The following is a 17,423-nucleotide window of genomic DNA, read 5'->3' as shown; positions in this document are numbered from 1 at the left end:
ATTAATTCACCGCTACCTATAACGACGATGCCATCGCAATGTTTTACATTAGACATCGTAAGATGCCAAACTGGTCGACATCACCCAACCCTAATCACTACTCAGTACCAATACCCTGTAAAATATGCTTGTTCATCTTGTTTGTAGTATAAATACCTAAAATCTTAAATCAAGAAGCATTTTCTAGACCAGTGGTTCACAAACTGGGGGTCGCGACCCCCAGAGTGATTTAAAAATTGTGTAATTTTCAGTGATTATAATAAATATTTTTCAGTATTACAAGTGAAAGCTAATATTTTCAGATTTTTTAAAAGATATTACTGATTCATAAAGTATTTAGGACACATTCAGGCAGAATGCATCTTTGTACTTGAAACGCAGCGCTCAGGAACAGCTTAAAACTGTTGTCATGTCAACTTGCCGCAGTAAACAAAGCCTTCAACGCTTGCCCCGCCTTCGCGCTCTTCTTATTGACCCACTGCTCTAAGAACTGAACACGAATGATTGGTTAAAATCAGCTGTCAATCACTCAGTCAACGCCTCCTGTCTTCAGATGACAGGAGCTACAACCGCGACAGATTTAGTCTTAGAAACATCTAAAGCTACAAATAATGGCACATCTGATTACTGATCATGTGCTGAATGTTAATCCACCATCTACACTTATTGAAGAGTGGATAAAAGACCTCCATTGGCTTCACGTCCGCTATGAAAATAACTAAAGCATTCACTGTAAAGTCTGTGGGACGGAATTTACACATTTTAAGCACGAGCCCTGTAATGTATAGTAAATATAGTTAAAATATTGTGACCAGCTTAAAAAAAAGCTATTTTTATTGTTTGTATATGCTTTGGTAGTGGAGGGTCGCGAGTTCTTGATGATCGTACATTGGGGTCGCTGGTTTAAACGTTTGAGAACCACTGATCTGGACGAGCAAAAAATATTGTCTTGTTTTCAGAAATAAGAGTCAAAATTAAGACACACTAACTATAAAATAATCTCGTTTTCACTTTGAAGTAAGTTTATTTTGCCTACGCCGTTGGGAGATTATTTTGCTTGTTTTAAGGAAAAACTCACTTCATTTTTACATGGTATTTCTGAAAACAAAACAGTATTTTTTGCTTGTCTAGAAAATGCTTCTTGATTTAAAAATTTCTAGATATTTTCACTAGAACCAATACAAAAACTCTAAGAAAGCTTTTTTGCATTGACCTGATGCACAATTCACTGCCATGAATATGGTCTATTAAAGACAAAATGATTCTCCATTGATCCCAAAATTTTATGAATGGAATACAATTTCTCGATTTGCAGTGCACAGATTCATAACTACAGCTGTAGGTACACTTAACTCGACATAATATAAACAGTATTAAACACACCAACTATCATTTATCTCTGTTGTGCAGGTTCATTTCAAAAGCCGTGTTTATCAGAGGATCCATCTCTGAGCAGATATATAAGGGACTCATTATATAGATTTTAAATAAATTTTACAGTTTTACGTTGATTAAAAACAGTTTGAGATGTAAAGTTGATTTAGGCATATCTCATAATCGAAAACAAAAATTAAGAAGGTAATATGAAAACAGAACTAAAACTGATGAAGCGCTTAAATATGAACGTCACAGCCTCATTACTGAAGAGTAATGAATAAACACAAACCTATTAGTTCTTCAGTCTCTTCCTGTTTAATTCTGCAGGGTTCTGGATCACTCATCTTCTCACTGTCCTTCAATAAACTCTGTCTTTGTCTTTCACTGATGGCAGCAGAGCTTCAGGATAATAAACAGAAAAATCTGATTAATTTACACTTATTGATTAAATAAATAGATACAATATGCGATTATGTAATTTAGCGGACACCAATAACATTAACTTATTCTAAAGACATCAGTATGAATGAAGTAAAAACAGGATGTTTTGACATGAAATTAAGAGGATTCAGCAGCTCTGAATATATTGTTGAGCCTCAGACTATAAACACTCATTAAACAACATTCGGGATCAGTTCATTTTAAAACTGTGTTGGCAGGATATATTTCAGTAGTAACTGCTTAAAAACGTATTTTTGAATTGATATCTAGTTATTCTCTGTTTTATCTGGTTTAATATTAGAGTAATTCCATGCAAACGTCAACCTTGCCATGAAAAAAAAGTTTTCAACAAAATACGGAAACCATTTTTTGTGTAAGCAAATATCTTACAGTACTTTAGAAATACTCAAAAATGTATCTGTCAATGTTTTTAAACTATTATATTTGATTTACCAAAGTCACAAAAATAAAAATGTCACATCCGAAATGGAGAGATGTCACACCCATAACGACACTTTTTCCCCATAAATGCAAAAATATTAAATTAAAAAAAATCAATTATGTTTGTTTTATTGTGAGCCAACTCTTATGATTATCAACATTTCTTTTGCTTTAAGCAGTTTAATTCACAGAATTTCTACTAAGTATGTTGTATTTTGTAAACTCGCAGACATTTTGGTCACAACACATGTTTATTTCCCTCGTTTTAAATACAAAATATGTTTACAGATTGATATTTTTCTGATCCTATAACTCTGGTGAGTTGTTCTGGAAAATGTAAACAGATGTTTTAATATAATGTCAATGTATACTTTTTATCTGAATTTATGCTTTGAGTTTTTACTGCAAATGTCACATCCATAATGCTAGAATTGCTCATTAGTATTCATGTCAATAAAATTTGATTGTTAGCAAATCTATGTACAGAAACTGAGAAGAAAAACATCTGTAGTACGTTCACGTTTAGTTGTAGATTCACGTTTTGTTCATTTATAGTTCGTACTTTGTGAAATTACTAATACAAACGTAGGGAAAAAAACACATTAGTACAGAACACAAACATTGAGCTCATATATTCCTCTCAGAGCTACTCTCAGCCTGCTGTATTGTTTTGGTCAGCAGACACACAGATAGAGGTGAACTCAATGCAGAAACTAGTCGCAGATTGTCGCTTTAATAAACTGTAAAGTGTGTTTTATTGTTGTGTAAACACGAGAGAAAGCGTCAACGACTCACCTCAGCTCTGAAGACTCGACGCTGAGTGAACGCGTCAGTGGTGATGTCATCACGGCGAGGCGTGAGCAATGGCGGTTTAACAACGCGCCAAATAAAAATACTACCAACAAGTCTAAACATGGTGAGAGACGGTCTACTAGTCACTTAAAACGTTGTTAAAATGCACCACTAAAAAGTAAACGTAATACAATTATATTACTGAGGTAACCACTATCAGGAAACTAGAATTTACCAAAGTGTAGGAATACTTATTACATAAAAAATGACTGCTTGAAGATATATAATAATCTCTACTGAAAAAAATAGCTTAAACTAGCCTAGGCTGGTTGGCTGGTTTTAGCTGGTTGACCAGCCTGGTTTTAGAGGGGTTTTGGCCATTTCCAGGCTGGTTTTCAGTCATTTCCAGCCAAGTCTTAGGTGGTCAGGCTGGAAAATGACCAGCTAAATTCAACTAAAACCATATATATAATAGTGGTACCTCGTTAACTGCGAGTTACATTTAAAAAATAACCCACAATAGGCGAAATTCGCAAAGTAGTCCGCTTTATTTCTTAATTATTATAGATGTTTTAAGGCTATAAAAAGCCTCACTGCACTACAGTGTACTTGTACACTTTTTCAGACAGGCATTAACATTTTTACACTTTTCTTACTCATTTAAACACTCTCAAAGTTCAAACTTTCGTAGAAAAATAAGTCGCTCCTTCTTTATGCTACGAACAGAAGACTTATTTATTGAGTAATGGTGCCCTTTAGCTGTGTAACTTCTATGTTCCTTTATCATGTCCAGAAGTCCAACTTTTTGTGCGATGGTTAGCATCTTCCTCTGCCTTTTGGGTGCTAACGCAGGTGCCTTTGACGGTATCGATTGACCCCTGATGAATAAAGGGACTAAAGGGAATAAAGCCTGGTTTATATTTTTGCGTCAAGTGATTGGCGTGACCCACAGCGCATGCCTTGCGCGTAGACGTGCATTTATACTTCTGTGTGCTGTTTGTATTCCTCTGCAATAACACTTCTGAAACACTAGCTGGCAGTGAGGAGTTTATGTTCCTCTGTGTCGAGTTTCTTTGCAGGTGTTTTGTTTTTTCTGAATGCTACCTTAAATGTACAAGCAGCTGAAACTTGCCCATTTTGAGGCAGGAACTGGCGGACGTGCAACAACTTTAATCATAAGGTAAACACAAAACAAAACTTTCCATCTGGAGCTTCTTTACAGGACTTGACATTTGTAAACACTTGCTCCAACGGGTTCGCACAGCTCTCGGTCCTGTCCACACTCGCCAGCGCTACTAAGCCGACCAATAACAGAGCTTGTGACACGCTAATCACAGAGCTTGCGACGCTGACGTGCAACTCTCAAAAAAAAAAAAATAAAATAAAAATTCGAACTACACGTCGCAACGACGCATAGTTACATTTTTTAAGAGGTGCGCTTCCGTGACGGTCCACCTCCAGCTCGAGCATATGCATGCACTTGACGCAGAAGTATATAACAGCCTTTAGCCGAAAGAAAATGAATGAATGAATGAATAAACAAAACTGAACTAAGGCAAAACAATTAAACCGGCAACCCTGTGGCATTTCTAACCGTTTCATATGAAGTTGGCATTGTGACACTGGTTGTATTTTATGTAACTTAGTGCTCAAATTCATGTACAGTTAACACATGTTGATATATTTAGTTGTGTGCATTCGATATTTCACCATTACATCTTTATTGGACTGTTTTAAGTTATATTGATACGAAAGCAGCAAAAAGATGAAGCAACACAGTTTTTTGACCGGAGTTTATTGTTATACTGCATGATAATTTAGTAAGCAACGATGGCAAATCAGCGGAGTTTAAGAACGCGCTCAAATGTTAGCGGGAAATGGACGTTTTTAAAATTTCAGTACCGAAATTCAGTATCAAGACAACATTACATAGGAATACAGAAACCCCACTGCCTGCCAACGTTTCGGAAGTGTTATTGTCAGAGTAACACAAACAAATCACACAAGTATAAATGCACGGCTATATGCAAGACCTGCACCATGGAGTACAGCGATCACTCAAAGCAGAAGTATAAATAAGAGTGTATTATGCCATGAGTCTGGGGCGGACATAAGTGACTAAATTAAGAATTGGGTTATGGTGGTGGATTTCCCAAAAAAAAAATGCCCTTCGGCTGACACCATGCTGTGTTGAGAAATATCTCAGGAAAAATGTGTGCACCAGCCTTAAAGTGTATGAAGTCTAAGATGACTCTTCAGCTCTGACACTCTCAAAAATGTTTTGCTGCATTGATCACATTTGTGTTGTTTTCTTTCCAGTGTGCGTCAGCATGTGTTCGGTAAGGTTTGATAACAAGTCGAACCTCCTCCCACATGTGTGAAGTCTCTAAAGTCTCTGGCTCTATTAAAAGTCTTCTTACACGCAGAGAACACAAACTCTGTCACACCAGTGTGGATCTTGTTAAATTTTGCTGTGCAACACTCTTTCCACACACAGAACATGTATATTAATGAATCCTCTGGTGTATTTTCAGGCGTTGTAACTCACTGAATCTCTTGCCGCAGTATGAACACTTGTAAAGTTTCTTCTTTCCAGTGTGACTCGTCTCATGTCAGCTTAAATTGTGTGGACTTGCGAAACTCTTTGTACAAAAAAACAGCACATAAAAGTCTTCATCAGACCTGAAAATGAAGACAAAAAGTCACATTAAGAGAAAAACTAAGTCGTTTTGTAAAATCAATAATCAATAGTAGGTGTGTTTTCATTACAAATGTATGTTTGTGTTAATAACATAACCAATGTCATTAACCGTTGTCATACGACTTAACTTTGCGATAAGTCATCACAAAAAAAGTATGGAATTAGGTTAATCATGTCACCCAACACACTTACTGTTTTTTGCATTAGACAAGCTTTAATGGTAAGGCAAGAGACCTGCCACGTATACTGTTTAAACGTGGTACACTGTGTTTTTTCTGATTCAGAAGTTTTTATTTCCGGTTGTCAGTTGTGGAAAGAGTGCTAAAAAAAATCATACTCAAGTAAAACCACCATTACTTGCCTTAAAATGTAGCGGAAGTAAAAGTGTCTATTGTAAATATTACTCAAATTATGCGTAAAAAGACCTTTCAAAAGCACACAAGAGTAGTGAGTATTACGCTGTAAAAAGCGAATGTGTTTATATGTAATCTGTGCATGTGTGTGTAAACGTAACATTCTGTAGTGTAGTTAGTTATTGCCCAGCAGGCACACAACGTCATAAGACGTTAATATTAGGTTAGATTTAGGTCGTGATATCAGGTGACCAAAATTTTATATCTAGCCAGCATCTAAGGAGAGTGTTTTCTTGATGTCCAATAATTACATCAAATGGTGTTGATATTTGGTTGATTTTAGGTTGTGACCAAAATCCAACATCAAGCCAGCATCTTAAACCACCGTCATATTGACGTCAAATATTGACATTTATTCGTCAGGTATGGCAACCAAAATCAAACATCTGATAGACGTCATAGTGGTAACGTCGACACAACGTCAAGCTGTTACATCATTAGACATTGATATTTGGTTGGTAGACACATCAGTTTTTATTAACATTACTATGGATCTTTTTAGTTGTTTCCCCATCAGTGATGTACATTAGAGATTTATGTTACATCTAATGTTGATAAACAATGTTTATTTCATAACTTAATTTTATGTGTGTTACCATACTGGTGTTTAGTAGCTGTGTGAATGACCCTGAGCACCTTCTATACGCTAATACACTTTTCTGCTTGAGGGAAAAGTTGTGATGAGTATTGGTTTATTTTGTAACTTACTCATCACCACCAGCGTATGGCGTTGTTATCGTGTCTATCCGTGTAACAAAAGATGTGTAGATGTTGGTAATTCAAAATACAGACATATTACATCTGAAAATTAATGAAATACGGTTGTTTACTGTAAAAATGCTAAATTACTTTGTACCGAATTTTTAACGGTAAAATACTGGCAACCACAGCTGCCGTTTTTTTTTACCGTAAGTTTTACGGATTTATTTTTTACAGCGTATATAATGTGTAAGAAATTATATCTAGAGAAATGGGTCTGTAAACTAACAGAAAATGTGCTGCAGTTTATTGCAAAGTTTCTGTAGCGTAATATACAACACCAACGCAGACAATATAGCACTGCAGACTATTACAAATGACAATAAAAGTCACTTTTTCAAACATTTTAAAGATAAAAGTTGTTGGAAGTAAGATCAAAGTCCCATAATGTAATTCAAAATAAACAGGGTAGATAAAAAAAACATGAATTACAAAATACTGTAAATGTATTTAATGCATTAATACAAATTTACTATATTATTAATATTACTAAGATTGTATTAAGACGAAATAAAATCATTATCCATACTTAGTTATTTTTGTCATGAGTTATTTTTCGTTTGTCGTTTTAACACTACATCAGGTACATTTTTTTGATTTTTAATTTTCATTAATCACATCTAGAACAGGGCTAACCGGCTCCTCTGTACGACCAATATTAAGAAAACATGAAAAAAACTACTTTTTTTTTTTTTTTTAGTACCTACTTGATGCCAAAGTACTGGTTCTTTTGACAACCGGCAGCTAGCTCTCTGCAACTCTCACATGGTCTCCCACTGAAGCTAAGCAAGGCTGCACCTGGTCAGTACCTGGGATGGTAGAGCTAGGTTGCTGCTGGAAGTGGTGTTATGGCCCATTTCCACTGAGTGGTACGGTACAGTACGGTTCGGTACGCTTTTATGGCCGTTTCCACTGTCAAAAGGCATACCGTACTGTACCGTACCACTTTTTCAGCACCCTTTCGAAAGGGTACCAAACACGAGAAAGGGTACCAAAAGGCGGAGCCACACGCGCAGCTGAACGCTATTGGTTTACAGAGATACGTCATTCGCTTACGCAACAAGCCAGAATGAAAACAAAAAATGCCATGTTTAAAATACACAGCAGAGATTACAGCGGAATTATAAATACATATAATAACAAGCCATGGTCGATCTGGGCTCAAACAATCCTTGTCGTCGTCTTGATGAACAGCCACAAAGCCAAGAAGAAGAGCAGATTTACCCTGTGCCCCGTAGTTTTTTTATGAGCCAGTCTGAGGCGCGAGCTGTTTCGCTTTCTTGCTAGCGCTCACGCGCATCTAACATTATATCTGAAATAACAAACTTCTTGAGCTGATGATAATAACCTGCACTTGATTATTGACGTGCTTTTGAAACCCGATCCTGTCAGACACTGACAAACGCGAGAGTGAAGCGCGAAGAAACAAAGGAGAAGCCGGAAAAAAGGAGCACGTTATTATTCAGCAAACATGATCAAAATGCCAAGTATAACTAACTTATTATCTTCACATTTTGGACTAATATGAACTGGGAATGACGGAATTACTCTCTAACAGAGGCTACATGTGCTGCTGAGGATTACAGACACAGATGAGAGGTTTACACTGACTGTAGGCTATATCTTGTGTTGTTTTTGAACCTAAATAAGGACGAAATGTCTGTTGTGTGTAGTTTATCTGTAGTTGGTAACATATTGGAGACTGTAAGGGGCTGTTGGTGTTTATATATGTTCATTTATTTAGTTATTTAATATAATTACAGACGTTACAGTAGGCTGTTTCGCACTGTCATTGATCTGCAGTTATAATCAACTCATGTTCATAGAAAAGTTAGTAATAAAGATTTCTACACAAGTATTTATGTGTGTAAAGCATCTGTTTTGTGAGAAGAGCTTCTCATATGATATGTGAGCGACCTGTACAGCTTTATTATAGACATTTCCTCGAGCGAGAATGACGTCGACTGAAACTTTCTGTCATACACCACGCCCACCAAAAGGGTACCCTTGTTAGTGGAAACGCAAGCCTGATAAAGGTGACCCGTACCAAACCGAACCAAACCGTACCGTACCAGTCAGTGGAAATGAGCCATTAGTGAGACCTGCTGGGGGCACTCAACCTGTGGTCTGTGTGGGTCCTCACGCCTCTGTATATTGATGGGGACACCATACTGTCAGAGGTCCTGACTCTCTGCGGTCATTAAAAATCCCAGGACGTCCTTCAAAAAAAAAAAAAGAGTAGGAGTTTAACCCTGGCATCCTGGCCAAATTTGTCCACTGACCAACTGTCCATCATGGCCTCCTAACCATCCTCATATCATAATTGGCTTCATCACTCTGTCTCCTTTCCACCAATCAGCTAGTGTGTGGTCTGGCTCAATATGGCTGCTGTCACGTCATCCACATGGATGCTGCACACTGGTGGTGGATGAGCAGATTCCCCCCAAAACTGTGTAAAACGCTTTGAGTGTCCAGAAAAGCGCTATATAAATGTTTGAATTATTATTATTATTTCTTAATGTCTGACTTAATGTTGAACTACCGCTTTTCTCCCCTTAAGTTCGAATATAGCCTTTTGAATAACAAGCAACAGAGCATCACGGCCGATGTGCGCTCGATCTCTCTCTCACACACACAGGATTTGCACACTGGCCTTACCATTACTTGTAAATGAAGTCCATACGCCGCTCCTTCTGGATAAAAATCTCTGTGACTTTGGCGTAAAAGTCTTCTTTATCTTCTTTTAGTTTCAGAAGTCTCTCAGTCTCGATGGAGAGGAGTGCCAGGGATGAAAGTTGTCCTTGAGCAGTGCAATTGCGACTGTAGCTTTTGAGTCTTTTCAGAGCAGAGGATGACCTTTCCACAGACACTGTAGTAGCAGGTATAGTGAGGGCCAGCTGGAGTAATTTGGTGGCTTCAGGAACAGCCTGTGTCAGGTTCTTCTGGGTCAAAAAGCTGAGGAGCTGTACAGGGGATTTGCATTCATTCCTCACTGTTTGTGAGCTATACAGTCCGATGAGATCAGCCTTTAGTCTGACAAAGTCAAAAAACCTGGCATATTTGGACAAGCTCTGCAGTTTGGTGTCATCGAAATGTTTTGACATTTCCTTAAATCTTGTACAATCGACCAAACCAAGGAAAGCTAGATCACTAAAATGATCAAACCTGGCTTTCAGCTGAGAAGTAACGTTGTCCAGAATGTTACTAAACAATTGTTTCCGCTCTTCTCTGACCGGCTGTGGACTTCGGACACTATCTGTCAGACCAAGTGAGGAGCATTTCTGCTCAAACCGCTCGTAGAAACGCTCAAATTCCTGCCTCTGGCCTTCTACAATTCCAATTGTGTCGTGTATTCGTGCACAGCACAACCCATTGTCCATGGCTTTGTTTTGCAGTACTCTGAAGAGTGCATCTGTTTCATTGAAGATTCCATCATATGCCATGATGAGAAAGCATGTTGACGCCTTTGACAGCCACCGCTCATATCCGGAGGCCATAATTACAGTGTCAATATCCCAGCTGTCTGGATTTTCAATCATAATATGGAATACAGCGAGCAGGTCAGATTGGTACATGCTTATAGTTTGCAACAGTCTAGACTTTGAGCTCCATCTTGTGGGCGCTGCTCTTGGTAAACGGCGTTTCACAACATCATCCAGTAACTGGGTGCGCTTCGTGCACTTGTTGAAAAACGTTCCTAGACCTTCAATTGCTTTAAAAAAGGCTCTACACTCGGGCATGCTCTTTGCTGAATTCTGCAGCACTACATTCAGTTTATGTGCGTAACAATGGGTAAACATGGCTTGAGGCACCTTCTCTTTAATCTTCACTTGCAGTTCAGTAAGCTCTGATGACATTACAGACGCTCCGTCGTAGGTCTGAGCCACCAGCTTTTCAACACACTTGTATCTCTCCAACACTCCCAAGACATACTGGGCTACAGCAGAGGCGCTTCTGTCATCACTAACATCATCAAATCCCAGAAAGGCCTCCCTCACTTCACAGGCCGCCTCACTTTTAGCCACATAACGCAAAATGACAGAGAGCTGGGATTTGTTAGTGGCATCCGTTGTCTCATCCACTTCCACAGCAACAAATGGTGCTGCATCGATGTCCTTTTTGATGTCACTTCTGATCACCTCACTCATTGCTTCAATTAAATCATTCTGTATCCTGTTTGATGAGCCAGAAAATAGAGTAGATGTCTTTAAGTGTCTTGCAAGCCTCTCATCTTTCTCAGCAAAAGCATGCAATAGTTCAACATAATTCCCACGATTAGAAGAGCTTGCACTGTCGTCGTTACAGTGAAACGCCAATTGCTGTTTGGCTAAGAAGCAGGTTGCGTTAATAAGATCTTTTAAAACCTCTCGATTTTCCTTCACCTTAGCATTGTGAATGCTGATGTTTAGCCTATGCTGTTCGTTTAAGGCCAAGTCTATCTGCGAACTTCCAAAAGTTTTTAAAGCGATTTGGCTTTGAATGTGAGTAGCTGAGCTTTCGTGTTTGCTGAGACTTCTTGGTAGATTTTTTAAGTCACAAAATCCTGTGTCAGTCCATACATTGTCACAGGCTGAGAACAAAAGACAGGGATAACAGAAAAGGCGGTTTCTTGTGGCACAGCCACACAGCCAGTCTTTTCGGTCGTACCAATCCCTTTGAAAGGATCGAGTTATCTTCTGTCCCGTCGTTTGAAGCAGGTCCTTAAGCTCCGGCATTGGTCGTCCATCCTTTATTACTTCATGTTTTGATTGAAAGTCCAATTCTGAGAAATTTTTGAGCTGAGATATTACATCCGCCACTGTTGGAGACGCATTAAACCCTAATGTGGGAAAAACAAAACACACACAGTCTCAGTTCCAGCAGGACCGAAACATTTCAAGTTAAAAAGCATCAAAATCAAAAATATCTCTTTGGGATTGAGACTTTACTGCAGGAGTTCTCAATCTTGGTCCAGATGGTTTTAGCTCCAACCCAATCAGACACACCTGGGCTAGCTAATCAAGCTCTTTCTAGAAACCAACTTGCCTCAACACATTTGCAAGGATGAGCTAAAGTCTGCAGTACACCTGACCACCAAGACAGAGTTTGAGAACACCTGCTTTAGGACCGATCCCAATTCTATCCCTCAAGGTGTCCCAATTCTCTTTAGCTTGAAGGTGTAGGGCTAAGGGGAAGGGTTACATACCCCTTCAAACTAAGATTTTTCAGGAAATTTCCCAGAATACACCAGCCACAACGACAGTTAAGCTGCACCCGGAAGTAAGGTGATCCACAAATTAGTATTTTTGTCATTATTACAAATTTTTACAACAAACAAGCACGTTTTAATAAATTCACAACCGCCTTCATGTTTTACCTTCATGATTTTAAATGCTAAATGCTACAAAATAATAACATAAAAACCACTAAATTTCTATAATCCCTAATAATAACTCCAGTATAGTTGTCCCACAACATTCTGATACTCGATGAAACTGGAATACCCTGTCAGAACCATCTAGTGGCTGAGAATGAGCTTTTTACAGTGTCTGCTATAATGTTAATGTTGTTTTTGGTGTGTTTACATAGATGAATATGGCCACTGTGTAAATGCACAGTACAGTATTATGATCTTATTGCCACATTATATTGTTATGATAACATGATATAGGCCTTCAGTGATTTCATGAAGATAAATACCCAAAAATAACACAACTGGAATAACTATAGCAGTCGCGATCATCTGATCTCATATGAAGCAAGAGAGCTTGATAACATATGATGAGGTGTGCAGGTGCTGTAGTGCTTTCCCAAATCTTAGGGGTAAATTTTGAAGCCGTTCCCCTTCACACTCTGATTCAAGGGCCAAGAGGAAGGGGAAGGGGTACAAAAACAGAATTATGCCTTAGTGTTTTAGACTTTGTGAATATTATATTGTAACATGTTAAATGTTACTATTATTATTTTTTTATTTATTTTTTATTTTTTAATGGTGTTTTGTCTGGCATGTTGACATGCAATACTGCTTCCGACCTCCAGGGGCACTAGGTTGATTAGCACCCTTATAAAGAGCCACTTAACATAGAGTAAGGAGGAGTGTTTGGTAGAGTGGACACCACATGCATCCCTTTTGCTACCGGCCTTCTAATTCAGTCCAATGTTTTGAGAACTATTGAAGTTATCGCTCAATTAAAGGACTGTTTATATGTTGCTATCATTGTGCCTCTGGTTTGCTGTTCTCACTGGGATATACCAAGTTTATCCAATTTCTTGGGGAGCAACACAAAACTCACTTAAACAAGGCATATTGACTGTTTTTCTACAAACAACTACCTTTCTTCTAAGGAGTCACAGGACATCATAAGTGATTTATTGCATTGCTCTCAAGTGCTCTAAGTGATAAGTGGTCACTGACCTTATTTTTTCAGAAAGACTATTTAGTTTCTGACTTTGGTATATCTTGTTTATTTTTGTTGTAATTGATGTTTTTTTAGTTAATTTGATAATAAATCCATGCATGCGTGTAAAATAAAAGAGTTTACAATTGATATCATTTTGTTTCAAGAGAGCCAAATTCTGTAGAACCCCCTCAGAGTGATACCAAATCGAGGAGAGGTGTTGCAATATAAAAACAGTACAACCTGAAAGAGCTGGAGCTTTAGATGCTCTACTTACTGTGAATTCGTTTTGTGTGTAAACGTAGAGATGATACATGTGTAAAACTCCTCCCACAAGCAACGCAGGGATATGATTTCTCTCCAGTGTGGATCTTCATGTGAAGGTTGAGATCATCTTTGTGGCTGAAGCTCTTTCCACACTGAGTGCATGCGAAATCATTTACCGCTGTGCTGTTCATTATAAAACTATGTTCAGTCTTTATGGGAGGACTTTCTTTACTGACATGATGTTTCTCCTCATCTTCACTCAGTACTTCACTCTCTACTTTCACCATCACATCTGAAAATTAAAGAAATAAGATCAGACCCAATTAAACAGAGAATCTCCATCTATTCAAGCAATCTTGAAACTGAAGCACTAAATTATTTCTCGATTCAAAGTGCACGCTAAATCCTAATTATTATTGTTAAATGTTATTTAATTAAATAAAAAAATCTACACAAGCATAAAATTAAAGAAAAAAAATAAAAGTAATATGAAAAGCGCTAAAAAGCACTAAAAGTGAAGTTGTTCATTAGCCTCATTATTAAAGAGTGTAGTGGCACACCTTTCTTGCAAATCCTTATGTACCACCTTTTGCAGCTTCTATTCCAACAACCAGTATTTGAAAAAACGTGAGTAAGACCGAATCTTCTTTTAAAAAAGGTTTACTGAAGAAATGCAACAAAAATACAAAGTAACAATAGAATCAATATAGCTCGGCATAGCTCGGTCAAATAACTGTGTTGCTTCCAACATCCTTAACTGCAATCTGCCTTAAATGTATGAACTAATGACCTCAAGACGTATTACTGTCAGAAGCCAAAATACCAAAGTAAAGGTTTTTAAACTGTATCAATTATTAAATTAAGCATTTTAGATAATACAATCACAATGAATTCTTAATATATTTAAATATCAATTTTCATCATGCTTTAACCTTTTTAACTAAATTATTATCACAAATGAATTATGCATAACTGGCTCTTACAAAGAGTAATGAATAAACACAAACCTATTTGTTCCTCAGTCTCTTCCTGTTTAATTCTGCAGGGTTCTGGATCACTCATCTTCTCACTGTCCTTCAATAAACTCTGTCTTTGTCTTTCACTGATGGTGACAGAGCTTCAGGAGAAGAAACAGAGAAATCTGATTCATTTACACTGATTGAGGAAATAAATATTCTTATAATAGTAGGTGATACGGTGTGTGATTATAATGTGTTCAAGTGAGCTGACACCAATAAAATTTACTTAATGCGACACTTTTCCAGTCTGAACACGTACGTATAATGAAATAAATAGAATGAACTGAAAACAGACATGAAATAAAGAGCATTTCAGCAGTTCTGATAGACTAATTATTGTTGCAATTATACGGAAACTGGTAAAACCACTAAAAATAAGCATTTCCAGCATCAAAGACCATATTTCTGCAGCAGTAGATTCTCATTATTTTCTTTAGAGATCACACTTCACATTATAAACACACTAACACAGATAAACACATCCACCTCCTCTCAGAGCTCCTCACTGCCTGCTGTATTGTTCTGGTCAGCAGACACACAGATAGAGGTGAACTCAATGCAGAAACTAGTCGCAGATTGTCGCTTTAATAAACTGTAAAGTGTGTTTTATTGTTGTGTAAACACGAGAAAAAAGCGTGAACGACTCACCTCAGCTCTGAAGACTCGACGCTGAATGAACGCGTAAGTGCTGACGTCATCACGACGAGGCGGGAGCAACGAAGGATCAACAAATCATAATACTAGCCAAACCAAAACAATTGTTAATGTAGACAAAAATGTAATCTCAAGTTTGAGGTGAAATATTGTTTATTAGGCACTTAGAAAGTTGATAAAAAGGCACTTACACTTAAGAGATATCATTTAAATCGTCCATGTTTTTTATGGAAATCTGACATGGCCATTTATGAACATATTAAAAATATTGATTTGATCATGTTTGTAATTGTAATTTGAATGATTGGAATATATATGTAAACAGCCAAGAACACGGAGTGATGATAAAGAAAAATTCTGACAGCGAAATTAACAGATCAATCGTTTATTGTCAATTCAACCACTTGTACAGGACATAGCAATTGCATTACTCTCAGACCCTAGGTGCCTAACATGTAATATTAATACAAAAGTAGAATTTTAAAAAGAAATTACAATAAATACAATTACACAGATAATATAATCTAAAAATATAAGTACAAATGAAAGTATTAATCTTAGCCTGGTTGTTAGCTGGCTGAGGAGCAGGCTAGATGTAAATAATAAATGTCCATAACTTAATTTAGCCTGATTCAGGACTAAATATCAGCCAGGATATCCTTCGAATCCCAGCTTAATCTCAATATCTTGCTTTCGTGCAATATCCCTCAGAAATTCTCTTATTAACAATTTTTTCTGTTAATTTCGTTTTTTGGTTTACATGTAAACAAATAATTATCTACAAGTGCGAGTCAATAGGGCAGAACGGTGGCTCGGGGGTTAGTACTGTCATCTCACTCGCTGGTTCGAGTCCCGGTTGGGTCAGTTGGCATTTCTCCCCATGCTGACGTGGGTTTCCTCCGGGTGCTCCGGTTTCCCTCACAGTCCAAACACATGCGCTATAGGGGGATTTACTAAATCTAAATTGGCCATAGTGAATGAGTGTGTATGGGTGTTTCCCGATACTGGGTTGCGGCTGGAAGGGCATCCACTGCATAAAACATATGCTGTAAAAGTTGGTGGTTCATTCCACTGTGGCGACCTCTGAAATAAAGACTAAGCCGAAGGAATATGAATGAAGTGCGAGTCATTCTCACAGTAAGCAGGTAAGCGATGAACTCATTGCTTTAACCAAATTTAAAATTCTTTGACAAACAATATCATAAAGCAATGTTCTATAATATATATGTATATAAATATATATACAAATATATATACATAAGTCCCTGATGTTGTTTCGTTAAAATGTCAAAATACAACATTTCCAATGGTTTTTCATTGAAAAGGCCTATTGTACAATGCACTGATGCTATGAAATGTAAAAATACTTATTAAGACATAATTGACAATCACACAGTGCTAACAAACATATTAAAACATGAATTCACCAGACCTTTGAGCAATTCCTCTGATATGTTTAAGAAAATAATAATAAGCAGCAGCTCAGCTCTCAGAACAAATAAACATAGTAAGTGTATTTCTGCACACACACTATAGACCTTTTTTGAGAGATGTAAACAAAAACATTCAAGAGTTCACACTTAGATGATGCTCGACTATGATAGCAGGTTTGGCATGCTGTCTCGGGAGAGAACCCTGAGCTCGGATATAGATGAGCCCAAGGTTCCCGCCTGGTCAATGAGCATTAGGAGGGATACGAGATCAGGAGTTTCTCGAGTGCCCCCTTTTGCTATGTATGCATTAAGTGCTTGTGACTGTATTACGATTCACTTATGTACATGTTTTTAGACTGTGGGAGGAAACCGGAGGACCCGGAGAAAACCCACGCAAACACAGGGAGAACATGCAAACTCCACGCAGGGAGTGCCGACTGGCTCAATTAGAACTTGAACCTGTGGCCTTCTTACTGCGAGGCAGCAGTGCTACCCACTGAGCCACCGTGTTGCCCGATCATGAAAGAAGAGGAGGGAGAAGGGAAGGATGGGGGGGGGGGGGGGGGGGTTCCAAAAACGAAGATAAGGAGTAAAGTTTAGGCAGGATATTTATAGTAGTTTTAGAATGATCTGATAGGCTAGCTAATGATTAGCAATGAGGATCAGCTGTAGTCAATCATATCACGTGCTCCTCTCGAAATTAGTTTGTGAAACTTCACATAGTCCCAGTGTACTTCCCGTTTTACATT

At 37.8% G+C, this 17,423-nt stretch overlaps 1 protein-coding gene across 4 annotated transcripts; it reads right to left on the bottom strand.

Moving 5' to 3' along the window:
- Positions 1 to 3,580: 3,580 nt before the first annotated feature.
- LOC130215575 (zinc finger MYM-type protein 1) lies at positions 3,581 to 14,681 on the bottom strand. 4 transcript variants are annotated; one of them, XR_008835729.1, is made up of 5 exons: positions 14,576 to 14,681; positions 13,579 to 13,860; positions 9,583 to 11,743; positions 8,997 to 9,143; positions 3,581 to 5,733 (listed from the first exon to the last, which is right to left on the bottom strand). XR_008835729.1 is itself a non-coding variant. In XM_056447418.1 (4 exons), exons 1-3 carry the CDS (start codon positions 14,628 to 14,630, stop codon positions 9,585 to 9,587), a joined length of 2,496 nt encoding a protein of 831 aa, XP_056303393.1. In that variant the 5' UTR covers positions 14,631 to 14,681; the 3' UTR covers positions 3,581 to 5,733; positions 9,583 to 9,584. The 4 variants fall into 4 exon arrangements, 2 of the variants coding, with proteins under 2 accessions (XP_056303393.1, XP_056303392.1); XR_008835730.1 differs by having other exon boundaries at positions 9,045 to 9,143; XM_056447418.1 differs by lacking the exon at positions 8,997 to 9,143.
- Positions 14,682 to 17,423: the final 2,742 nt, after the last annotated feature.

This window comes from Danio aesculapii, chromosome 22, assembly GCF_903798145.1.
Source record: "Danio aesculapii chromosome 22, fDanAes4.1, whole genome shotgun sequence".
Classification (NCBI taxonomy): Eukaryota; Metazoa; Chordata; class Actinopteri; order Cypriniformes; family Danionidae; genus Danio; species Danio aesculapii.
Note: the sequence above shows the minus strand (reverse complement) of the source record. Positions and strands in the feature narration are given on the sequence as shown.